Below are 12,829 nucleotides of genomic sequence, written 5' to 3' on the forward strand. Positions count from 1 at the left end.
AACTTGATGAGGATTTGTGCCTGTGGGCCATAAATATAGATAAAGATACTACTTGGAACTTGCCTGCTCGATTTGACTGGTCAATCATGGGCTGTACTATTCTTCTTCTGGCATTAATAAACCTGAAACAGAACAGAGAAGTCCAGTCATCAAACTCCGTTTCTGTACTCTGCGAACACCTTTGCATGAACGCTGAGGGGCACAAAATACAGTCAAATCTCTTCTGAAAATTAACTTTTCAACTTAAAGGTGATTTTCCCTTGCAGTGTTCAAAAATAGTCGACTGGGTAATCTCCATCGTCACTGTGTAGTCATCACCAAGATAACTTGCTGAAAGAGCTCAGGGAGGGAAAAAAGTTCTTCATGAGAAAGCTTCTGTTAATTTCGAATTGTGCTTCTGCTTCTTGAACAAGTAGGAATCTGGTTAAAGTTCACAGGCTGGAAGACTTTCCCCTTTCCCTAGACTCCCCGTGATAGGGAGACCCAACTTCCCCTTGCAGCTGGTCATAAATGGAGACCAGGCTCTAGCACTCGGCTTTCACAAGGTATTGTTAGGTCAGCAAAGCCATCAATTAGGCTGTCTGAAGTTTTATCACCAACACAGCAGTAATAAGTGCTGGCCAGAAAGACTTCTTCTCTTCGGCAACTCCTGCAGTTTAAGCCTGTAAAGTTAGGGGTCATTCAGAGGTCAGTGCCAGCTGGGGGCAGCCTTTCCAGCCTAAGCGGGGACACCCAGGGCAGAGGATAAGGTAACTGCCAACCATAAACCCAGCCACCTTTCAACCCACTAGAAAGACAGAGCCTCAGGTACACATGGTTGATATTAGAGCCCAAGAAACGTTTGCAAATCAGGTGGTGACTGAATCGCAGGAATGCAAAGGAGAAGCAGTTATTTCATCTAAGAAGCCTGGATCTAATTTTGTTGGAAATCCAAAAATAAGTGCCTACTTCATGTTACTTTAATGTTTAATAATGCCCATCAAATATTCATGTACAAACAGAGTAAGATGATAAGAAATCGCCTTTATTTCTCCAAATTTAATAAAAACAAAACAATTTTCTACCATTTGTGAGTTACCCTTGTCCCTGTGCACTTAACGACGTGTATTCCCCACACATTTGTGCTCATGCACAGGATTCACTGACCACGCATTTCAGAGGAGCAGGGAGCATCCAGCTAGCTTTTCCTTAAAAATATACCCATTGATAACATCTGTCAATATTTCCAGTTTCAGATCTTAAGCACAGGGGGACTTCATGATTAATGAGTCCACCTGGGGCCACAGGCAGGAACTGAAAACTCATTCTTTGAAATTAGCCAGAAAAATTCAGTGTGTGCTGGCAGCTCTGCGTTCTGGGAAAGCTGAAGTCCCTTTGGAGGAGGACAGTCAGGCCACACTCGGGCAGGCCTCCTGTGAGCACTCTGGTGGGAATACAATTAAGCTGAGGAATAATAGCTGGGAGAAAACCAAAGGAGCCTTTTGCATATGGTGTTTGTTTGCAAAACAATGGACTTCTTTATTACTTAAGAAAGTGTAGGTCAGTTGTCAAAAAAGAAAGTGACCAGCTATGTAGAGGTGAAAACAAAAGGAGAGTTGAAACTTCATCTTTATTCCCACCTGTCACCTGAAATGTTGCTGAGGAGTATCTGACCAGATCACAAAGACTTCCAGAAGTATCCCTCCAATCAGAAAAAGAACTTAATTATCTACTCTTTCCCCACCACTTTTACAGCAACCAAGGAGGACTGACCTGATATTTCCACCCCAGGAACTGTTTTTAACAGCTCACCTTGAAACCAGCAGAGATGCTCAGGAGAGTCAGACAAGTCTCTTCTCCTTGAAGTTTCTCATGGAGGACACACTTGGCAGGGGTTTTACCTCCTTTTATGCGCTACTAATCCTGGTTTTTGTGTTTTGTAGTTTTTTTTTTTTTTTGGTATAGGCCGACTCTTTAGGTAAAATGAATTGCTATTTTTTTCCCTTTTTAATTTCACTCTTTTATTCTTTACATCTGGAGGTTGTTCCCTTATTTATGTCTTTCTCTCCAGTTCCCCCAAACACTCCCTTACTCACAGAGCTGCAAGGCATCATGGTTCTTAGTTCTCAGCAGGAGAACTCCACACTGTCTTCAAACAAATAATTACGGGGAAGGTTAGAGGTTCACTCAAAGGTCATTTCTTTGGATACTCGTCAGAATGTTTACATTAGTAAAAACGGGGTCTGCTCAAAAGGTTGTTCAATGGGGGATACACAACAATGCAGAACATTAAAAAAGCATTCTGTGTGCTAGCAGGTCTTTATAGAAGCACTGAACTTGGAAATGCCACTCCAGTATAACATTTTCAACTAGTTACCATGGCATGGACTGGATGTTCACTAGCAGTTATGGCAATGGCCTTTCTTTGCCCACTTCTCCTAAGCAAATATGAATAGAAGCCTCTGAAAGTTTTCACTAGGTCCTTTTACAAAGGGTCACAGAGATTTTGCTTTTTTCACTTGGGCACCATTTAGCCTCTCTGGATTTTGTTCTCAAACAATGTTTTTGATTCATAGTGCTATTTCTTGCCAGATTCATAATTCTACCACATTCTTTCAAATCACACAGAATTTTAAAAACATATGGGCCCCAAATTTTCAGAAATCTCTTAACATACAACTCCTGCCAATTGTCAATTCCCCTGATCTTGGGATATTTTATTGACATCATAGATGTTACTATGAAAATTAACAATTAATGAGATGACTGTAAGAAAACCCTGACATTAAAAAATGAAATTACCGCCTCCCACCAGTACTGATGACCCAGAGGCCACTCTTAGAAAATACACTGACATACATAACATGGAGCCATTTAAATTATAGACTAAAACAAATCAAACTAGGAATAATTTTATTTGTTTAATATTTCTAAGATGAAATTTCCATATATGGTCTTTTCTCAAAATTACATGAAGTAAATTTTTTTCCACATCTTCTAATCTATATTTTTTTAAAATGACCTTTTTCAGTGCTCAAGTAGTAAATGGAATGTCAAGCTTTGATTTTACTTAAAATTTGAAGAATCTAAGTTGAAAATCAACTCATCTTCAGTCTTTCAAGGTTCAGGCTCCATTCATATGGAAAAATGTAACTTGCTGGTTCAAAGACAAAAGACTTGTCTTAAAAAGACTCAGAAGTTTCCATGGATATTAAATGGGTCTTATAAAATAACATTTTGATGAGTTAAGTGTAAATGAATCAGACACATATGGATTAAGTTATCCTTGAATTTCACACGGGTTTAAAAAATAAGGGGAAAAGAGGGTCTTGGCAAAAAACATTTTGGACTTTGCCAAACCCAAAACATTTGAAAAATTGCTGAAGACATCCAACTAACCAAAATGCAGCAAGCTGCACCCAACTTTAATGAAAACCCCCACAAGTTATTTCCAATCCAAAGACTGTTAGGTTTTTCATCTGTATCTGATATTAAAAAATTCTCTAAGTTTTAATGTCATACCAGAATGATTTTGAAGTTGCAGACATACAATCTACTTCTCTATTGGTTTAAACAATTTAACCCTAAGTTACAAAGTCTTCTTCAATATTAAACAGTTCTTAAAAAACACTCTTGAGTTTCTTACAACTTGTCCATAAAATGTGCCAGGAAGCTTCGTGTCTAGCTTTATCTAGATTTCACTTAGAAAAAAAAATTTCATTAGCCTCATTGTGACTTTTTTTAAAGGGCTACAGATAATTTCATTAGTGAGTCCTTAGGGAATGAAGACCCTAAAGAGCCTTAGTTCCATTGATTTGTATTGAACTCACAGTTAGTATCCAGGCTCATACACAAGCTTGGGAGAGTATCTACTAAGACTACTTTTTCTCTAAATTTTTTTTCTTTTTTTTTTGAGACGGAGTCTCGCTCTGTCGCCCAGGCTGGAGTGCAGTGGCCGGATCTCAGCTCACTGCAAGCTCCGCTTCCCGGGTTTATGCCATTCTCCTGTCTCAGCTTCCCCAGAGCTGGGACTACAGGCGCCCACCACCACGCCCGGCTAGTTTTTTTTTGTATTTTTTAGTAGAGACGGGGTTTCACCGTGTTAGCCAGGATGGTCTCGATCTCCAGTAGAAAATGCATGAGTATGTGTGATCCTTAAAAATTATATACTAAGACTGTTAGTTTAAAAATAACTTAATTATAGAAATAAATTCAATGATGATCCAAGAATCACGAGGCCTTTCTGAGTCAACTCAGAGATGAAGAAAGAACACATTAAAACAAATAAACCCAAGGTAGCAAATACCACTGTAATCTCATCTTACTGCCTTGCTGAAGAGCTGTTTCCCAGAGGCCTTTCCTGCTCCTAGGAAGTCTAAACTTTGTAGCTTTGCATAGTTTTCTACAACTGAACTCTGACCATCATGATTTTCCGTTTAAAGACTTTTTACTCCAAAGTATAGTTCAGACTGATAGAAGTAGATTTAGGTGTTATTCCTGTTTGTTGTTGGTTTCTTTTCTTTATTCCTTTCTTTCTCCACCCCCCACCTTTTTAACTGGCTGATAAATCCCTTCTTTCTGGTTCACTAAGTTCATGCCACACCTGGTAACCAACTCCTTTTGGAAGCATTCCTTTTGTTAGAAAGTGCAGGCCTCCATGGAGTTACCTGGAAAGCTGCCATCCCTGAACACTCTGAGGAGGAATCAAGAAGAGCCGGAATTGAAGCTTCTGCATCGATTGCTTTGGGCAAGGAGGGGACTGAACTGTTGAAGAGGGATCAGATCAATTGGGGAAAGGTGTTGTAGGTAGCTCAGTGACAGGGAACCCGTTAAAACATGAAAAGGCCCTGCTTCCCTACTGTCCCCAGCCCTGGGACCCATCAGCCACAGTGCTTATTCACAGCGCTTGCTCTTGGCTGGTGTTTCAAAGGATGAAACTTCAGCCTGAGCAAGTCACTTATCAAATTTCTCCATTTTTTCTTACTTTACAAAAAAAGCAAGTCTTTCTCTGTGCTATAGTTATGGCTGAGAGTAGGATTTTCTCAGTAAGATACATTAAAGTGGTTAAATGAGTGAATAAGGCAAGTTTAATGCCTTTGAAGGTGAACTTGGGCACGCAAATGATGGAGTCATATCGCAAACGTAAGTTTACCACTGGTGACCAGACAATGGCTCCTTTCTCACAGACAGCCATGAGCAAAGTAAGGTAAATGAATGAGATTCATATGTTACTTAGGGACAGATTCATGGATCATAATTACTTTCCCTAAGCAATAGCTTGATTTATAATTTGATAGAATACTAGATTTGCCTACACCTTTAAAAACACATGAACTAAATACTAATAAATTTATAATATAAAACATGATGGTAATCTGGAATCACAAACATTTCGTACCTTTATGAATATGGCTTGAATAATGGAGTGTTCATGCTGACATAAAAGGCCCTGGCAAAATTATCAAGTAGGTGATGCTTATCCTTGATGGCCTTCTACTGTCTTTTTCCAATATTCTTACTTTCATCTAATTCTTCCCTAAAGTTACAGGGGCTCATGTAGGTTCTTTACGAAAATACTCTACTTTCAGCTTGCTCGTTTCAATTATTGTTGTATATTCCAGACTTATGCATAGAGTAATACGGTGAAGAGCATGGGCTCATGTTCTCTGCCCTTTATTTGCTGTGTGAATTTGGACATAGAATTAAGAATTCTTCTTAGCCTTCCCAAGCTTCACTCTGTTTCCTATCTGTAAACTGAGGAAATAACTGGGCCTGGGTGGTTTTGAGGATTGAGGGAGATTTTGTATGCAAGATCCTTAACACAATGCCTGGCACATAGTAAGCTCATTAAATGTTAGCTTACAGTCAAAATGTACCTATCCAATGCTCCTAAATAGCTCTGTTCTCTCATAGATAGTAATTAGGAATAGGTGGGTGGCTGTTACAAAAATCTGTGCTGGATCGGCAACAGGGTAATAATGTGTTGTACTCCTACAAGTAGCGTATGTTCATGTTGCAGGATCTTTCTAAAAATCGCAGTTTAATCCAAATGTACAATGCTATGGTGGAGATTTTAGACACTGGGGCAGGCGTCTGCCTGCAGGGGTGGGAGGTGGATAGGGGAGGGAGCTCTTTGGAATCACACTCTCTGTATGGTTCCCTAGATCCTTGCTGCTTTACATATGTGCCATGGACCAGTAGCAACATCACCTTGAGCTTGTTAGAGATGCAGAAATGTATTACCGTCCCCATTCCTGTGCTACTGAATCTGAATCTGCAATTTAAAAGATCTCCAAGGGATCTATGTACATTTAAGTATGAGAAGCCTTGCTCTAGATCACATATCAAATTCTAATACTCTGCCTAAGAATAGAAACTTGCAAAGATCAAGTTTTAATTGTGAATCTCAGTTGCAAAAAATTCACACACTCTTCTCTTTAGGTGTCTTAGATCTAAATAGTCTTTTGCTCACTTGCCTTGGGCAATAAATACTTTATAATAATTTAATTTATTGTACTCCATCTGTACCTCTTAAAGGAAAAGTTGGGCCAGTAAAATGTTTTGTGAAGACTGTTAACAGAGGCTGTCTCTCAGGCATGGATAGGAGAATTGTAGATTTCTATCTTTTTTTTCCAAATAATTCTGTACTGTTGGAGTTTTAATAAATATAATTATTTTATATATAAAAGAATTTTAAAGGAGATTGAGAAAATTTGTCATTTTACTTAACTAAGATTTATATGGCTAAACATAGGGACCTTTTAATTAAAATATTTGAGAGATTTCCCCCCAGAAAGGGAATTATCTTTTATTTCCTTTATAATATTGAGCAACAGTAAACACTATTCCACGAATATAATCACACTTGATGGCATGTAACAAAACATCCCAGCAGGTTATGATTTTGAAGCACTGTTACTCTTACAGAATACTATCAGATTATTCATATGTAGCTATTTATCATGCACTATAAAAGTGATCTTTCAAAGCTATTTGAAAGCAAGGGAGGAGAAAACACTCAAACTTCCTTAGCTATTCATATCTAGGATCTATCCTTTTAAAGATAAAATCCTAAGTCAATAGACATAAGTTGTAGTATATTACCTCATCCTGTACATGATTTATTGCAGATGGAAGTCAACTAGAAACTGAATTACTTTGAAAGTTTTACTACTGACATTAAAATTCCAGATCTGGATACCTACACACCTTATAGTGCTTCTGAAAACAACTTTTTGCAGACACAGAAAGTACATCTACAACTTTATTTAACTCTATCAACATAAAAAGCAGGCACAATCATTTTTAGAACTACTGATTTCTAATTACCTACTCATGTATCTGAACACTGTAGCCTGACCTGGCTTTGCGAATCAACCAGTCACTTCACAATCAGTTGCATGCATTCTTAGCCAATTCCTGTTATGTTCCAGCCATTTTACTAATTCACTCTAAGAGGAAAAGATCCCAACAAATCTAGTATCTCTTTAACTTTCATAATCACCTTTGATTGAAGTATTAATTCTCTATCCTACTTCTTAATGGAAACCACCTAAGCATTAACTGGCCAAAAATGCACCAAGCTGTTTAGCAATTATGTATTAGATATGTTTGAAGAGATCAAGGTGCACTCACATGCCCTGTGCTATGGATATGTCTCTGATTAGCTTGTCATCTGCTCAGAAGAAGATGTAGGCTGATTCTCCCATACAGTCTAGCAGGCCAGCTGTTAGCTGCCTGTCAAGCCCTCAAGTGGACAAGTAGTCCAGGAGCAAAAATGTCACTCCTTTGATCTGGCAAGGAGCAGCTGCTGATTTATAGAGTAGGACTTTGTTCTTCCGTTCCATTTTACTTTCTTTCCTAAGGCAGAACCACAAAATCCAGGAGAAAAAAAAGTGCCGTTCCCAGCAACATCAACAAGCTCTGACAACTGCAACAGGGTTTTTCTTGGCCCTAACAAAGCTCTCAGGCATCTCCTTTGACGCTCACCTTTCCCCCTCCCCTTCCTCCCACCCCACCATTTTTTGCAGTGCGGTAGTTATTGTTTAATTCAGCTTCTGTAAATGGAATGGACTGTGGCCAGCAAGCCTGGGGCATAAACACACCTGTATGAAAGAAGCCTTATTGTAGCAACCATCTACAAGGAAGCTCACATGAACCACGCGCTCCTGAGTTCAGAAAGAATGCTCCATTTTTTCTGACAGCAAATTTTACCCTAAGTGAGTTTCTATTTTTGGTGCCACCAACCTATGATGACCACATTTGAACTGCTTCCTTTCCAATGGCATTACACCCTTTAAATCAAAGAGATAAAAGGATTACATTTTCTTTTTTTTTTTTTTAATCTGTGAGCAAACAGATCCATCAAAAATGTTTATCCACTGCCTGTAATATCAATCATTGAGAGCTGGGTAAACGTCCAGAAAGGCTTTAGCAAATGCATTATCAAAGATGCTATAATGTTGATTTCATTACCACTGATTTATATTGACATGACTTTCCCCAAGTAACTTATCAGGGAGAAAAAATCAACAACGAAATCTACATAAGACATGTGCATTGTCTTGTTAAGAATTAAACTGGTTTCAAATGCATACTCCTATTCTCAACAGATAAATCTGTCAGGCTAGAGATGCCCTATCAACTAAGCAGGACATGCAATAATGCTTTGAAATATACTGTGAGAAGTCATCAGCCACATGTAGGTATGTATATGTATGTGCATTGTGTATGTGTGCACATGTACATGTATGGAAACACACACACACACAGCAATAAACTTTGCCAGAGGTGAATTCATTCACACCTGGCTCAGTTTTCTGTGCTGCTGCTGAAGTAGGGGTGATAGGGACACACAAACACATATACACACATACATATAGAGAGAGTTATCAATTCTAGGATATTTAGACATATTACTGCATAGCTTAAAGACAGGAATTTTGTCGGGGGGTGGTGGGGGGTGAAAATGCCAGAAACAAAGGAGAAAAGAATGGTTGCTAAACATTCTCACTTCTATTATACTCAATCATGCCATGTTCTAGTGTTCGCTCCCTTCCCCTCTATCTAGGGGAACAGAGACTTTTCTCACCTTCATTTCTTTTTATTTTATTTTATTTTTCTTTCTTTCTTTTTTTTTTTTTGAGATGGAGTCTCGCTCTGTCGGCCAAACTGGAGTGCAGTGGCCGGATCTCAGCTCACTGCAAGCTCCGCCTTTTGGGTTCATGCCATTCTCCTGCCTCAGCCTCCCGAGTAGCTGGGACTATAGGCGCCCGCCACCTCGCCCGGCTAGTTTTTTTTTTTTTTAGTAGAGACGGGGTTTCACCGTGTTAGCCACGATGGTCTTGATCTCCTGACCTTGTGATCCACCCGTCTCGGCCTCCTAAAGTGCTAGGATTACAGGCTTGAGCCACTGTGCCCGGCTCACCTTCATTTCTTGCTTTAACCTACATCACCCTTTTGCCGATCAAAAGTTACTAATCACCCACCTCCTCCATGTTCACAGAATTGTATTCATAGATGCTTTCTCTAGGGGCGTGTGTGTGTGTGTGTGTGTGTGCGTGTGTGTGTGTGTATGTTTCCCAATGAGAGACTGGGTTTGGCAAGGGAAGAGGGCAGAAGGTAAAGCTAGGTATAAAGGAGCAGATATAATGTAAGGCTTGTTTTCATCCTGTTTTAATCCTTAAAAAAATTAAACCAAGTAATTTTTAAGGTCCATAGTAATCTATATATGTGTCACACATTGGTAAATCTTCCCTATTCTATACTTAACATAAAACAAATTTAATGACAGAATATAAGACAAAGTCATATATAAAATTATAAATAATACATACATATCTAGTTATATGAATTTCTTTCTCCGTATATATGAAAATGCAAGTTATGCCTTTAAAGATGTTTATTTTTTACACCCACAGAAACAAACTGAAAATCACAATTGGAGAACACACAAATCATTACAGATCAAAATAGCCCATCGTCAGTAAATGAGGGTCACGAGGTCAATTACAGAAGGTAAAGATAAAGATTAATCTCAAATTCTTGGAGGAAGAAAGCTGGACCAGATTAAAAGAATGTGGAATACCGGAAGAAAAGAAAACAAGGAAATGGCGTGCTGTAAGGCACCCGTGCAGAACAGGGCCGATTTTGTGTAAGGGAGGATGAAGGAATTGAACTCTGACTGGCTCCCAGCTTCGATCTGGAAAACATGGCTATGCTTAACACGCAAGCTGGTGGAGGTTCTTGAGTGATAAATTGAATCCTTGAAATTCCTAAATGGTAGAATGATAAAATATGGTGTTTGAGGAAGATCTTTCCAAGAGCTATGTATAGGATGAACTGAACGGATGAGAATCTAGAAGCTGAGAAGATAGAAAGTTCTTGTCCAATCCAGGCATAAGAGGGAAACAAAATGAACTCTGATGAAGGTGGTAGAAATAAAAAGAAAAAGGGTGTTTGGTTGGGAGACTGCTGATAAATTATACTTAGATGAAAAAGGAGAGATATAAATACAAAAGATATTGAGAGGATAAGTCTGAGAATTTATGTTTAGTATGTTATGGTGTTCAGTTGATGAAAATTGGAAATAGATGAGAAATTCCTATTTGTTGTGGTGAGAAGAGGCAAACTCAAATTTTCAAAAGTTACCTTTGGTTTGACAATAGGACTTTCATGCCGAGACAGTATGTAAGCCACTCAAGAAAAAAAAAAAAAAAAAAAAAAAAAAAAAAAAAAAAAACAAGGACAAAAGAAGAGCAAAAGGCAGTGACATAACTTCAAAATGTCTAATTTCTTCCTATTTTCCAAGCTATATGCATATTCCAGAGCTGCAGGAGTAGGTAGTAGGATAAACTGCCTGGCTACCTCCAAAAAAATTACTTCCTTCCTCTTCTAAATTATCCTGTAAATTTTAGAAAGTTCTTTATCTGATCATGATTGGCCAAGTCAATTATTAGTAAAAACCTCTGTGGTCAAGGCCTTGTTCCTAATAGGTCCAATTCGCTTTTTCTTTACATTTTGAGTGAATTTGTGTGACTAGATTTAGAGGCCGATGATAATTACATAGATGTTACACTGGGTGTTGCTACACAAATGACGTTCCACTCCTTACTTAACAAAAGTTAAGTTTAGTGATGGAACTTACCAGAGAGTTTTTAAAACTGGAATAGGAAAATATATATAAAAGACGACGTGTTTTTAAGCAATAGCATAAAACAATCAAGGGTGGGTTTTCTCTAGGTAGTGACAACTAATTTAGAAGAGAATTGATAGGATAAAGTGTTACATTTAAAAGGGGCTCCATTAAGTGTGATGGCTTCCAAATTGTGTCCTCCTTTCAAACCATATTTTCTTTTAAATGGGCTTTTAAGGTGAAAAATATAGCACTTCACCCAAAATGGTGTGGAAACAAATGGTTCTCAAGTCTCTATTCTTCAACTCAGGCCAAACCACCCCAACACACGGGCAATCTAAAGCCACTTGGAGGGAAGGTGTTATGCATGTGAATGTCCCCGTGGCCCTTTCATTTGTCTGGGGATCTCTTTTTTCTAAAGCAGCAGGGGATACTTCAGAAGACCAGATTGGCATGCCAGAAGTGTTTGGATGGACCAGGCTCTTATCCTCCTCTCAATTCTCCTGCTGCTTTAAAAGAAAGGATGTGGCAGAGGACACATTCGGAAGGTGGCAACATTCTTAGGGCCCTTTATCAATACCACTGCTTTCTCTAAATTGTAGCTTGGTCTCTTGTTTGAGAGGCTGAGATTTTAGCACTTTTAAAGGGAACCATAAGTGAGAAATCTCCTAGGTGTTAAACTTTAGAGTGGCTTCATCCCAAAATATGAAAAAATGAGATTAAAACACAGAAAGTCAAGTAATATTAAGAAAAAGATCCAACAAACAAAATATCATGAATATGCATATGTATATTCTTTCTGTTTAAACCAAATGCTATTTAACCAGTTTATACTGGCATCTAGTAAAGGTGCCGATGGAGAAGAAAAATCAAAGATCTAAACAATTTTAAAACTCACTTTAAATAAATTACAGTTCTAACAGCTACACATCTAACAATAGCTTTAAAAATTATTAAAACACATTATGTCAGAAAGCAAAAAAGAATCCATGAATACATGACTTAATATCCTCACATTTATGATGTTCACACATCAAAGACCAAATTCCAAATAAAATTTCCTGACTGCCTTTTCTTAATGACAAATTAAACATCTTTTACTTTGATTTGACAGCCGGGTAGCATTCTGTATCTTCTCCAGAGATGTTATATGCAGTCTTTCCAATGTGACGGTATTATTACCCACAAAATTTTTAGCATCATCCCGTAATCATAAAAGACATAAAATATATCTTTATAAACCACAAGAGACCTAGCAAACCAGCAGTTATGCCACATCTGCTTTAGTCCTTAAATATTTTAGCTTTAGAGGGTTAGTTAGTGGATTCTTCCCCCCGATTTGCTGAGAAATAGAGACATCAACCTTTGATTCTGACATTACCCACAAAGCTGTAATCTCCAATAGACAAAAAAGCAAACACATTGTACCACAATTTGAAAGACTTTTTACAGCATATTCAGATTTCACATCTCGTATCAGAATTTTCTAAAGTGGTTTAACTTAATTTTTAGAAATAGAAACGATGGCATTTGAAATATTTCCACTTTCACAATATAGATAAAGTAACAACACTATTTATCAAAAAATAACTTGGCCGGACATGGAGGCTCACACCTGTAATCCCAGCACTTTGGGAGACTGAAGTGGGCGGATCACCAGCCTGACCAACGTGGAGAAACCCCGTCTCTACTAAAAATACAAAAAAAAAAAAAAAA

General features: G+C 38.1%; 1 protein-coding gene across 8 annotated transcripts in view; it reads right to left on the reverse strand.

Moving 5' to 3' along the window:
* Positions 1-12,829, reverse strand: part of MEIS2 (Meis homeobox 2) — a 221,002-nt gene that overhangs the window by 5,550 nt on the left and 202,623 nt on the right. For all 8 annotated transcript variants that reach the window (XM_017887762.1, XM_017887763.1, XM_017887759.1 and 5 more), the window contains exon 10: positions 64-122. In XM_017887762.1, coding sequence (XP_017743251.1) covers positions 64-122 — 59 coding nt within the window. The remainder of the gene's footprint in view (positions 1-63; positions 123-12,829) is intronic.

This window comes from Rhinopithecus bieti, unplaced genomic scaffold (genome assembly GCF_001698545.2).
Source record: "Rhinopithecus bieti isolate Rb0 unplaced genomic scaffold, ASM169854v2 scaffold_17812, whole genome shotgun sequence".
Taxonomy (NCBI): Eukaryota; Metazoa; Chordata; class Mammalia; order Primates; family Cercopithecidae; genus Rhinopithecus; species Rhinopithecus bieti.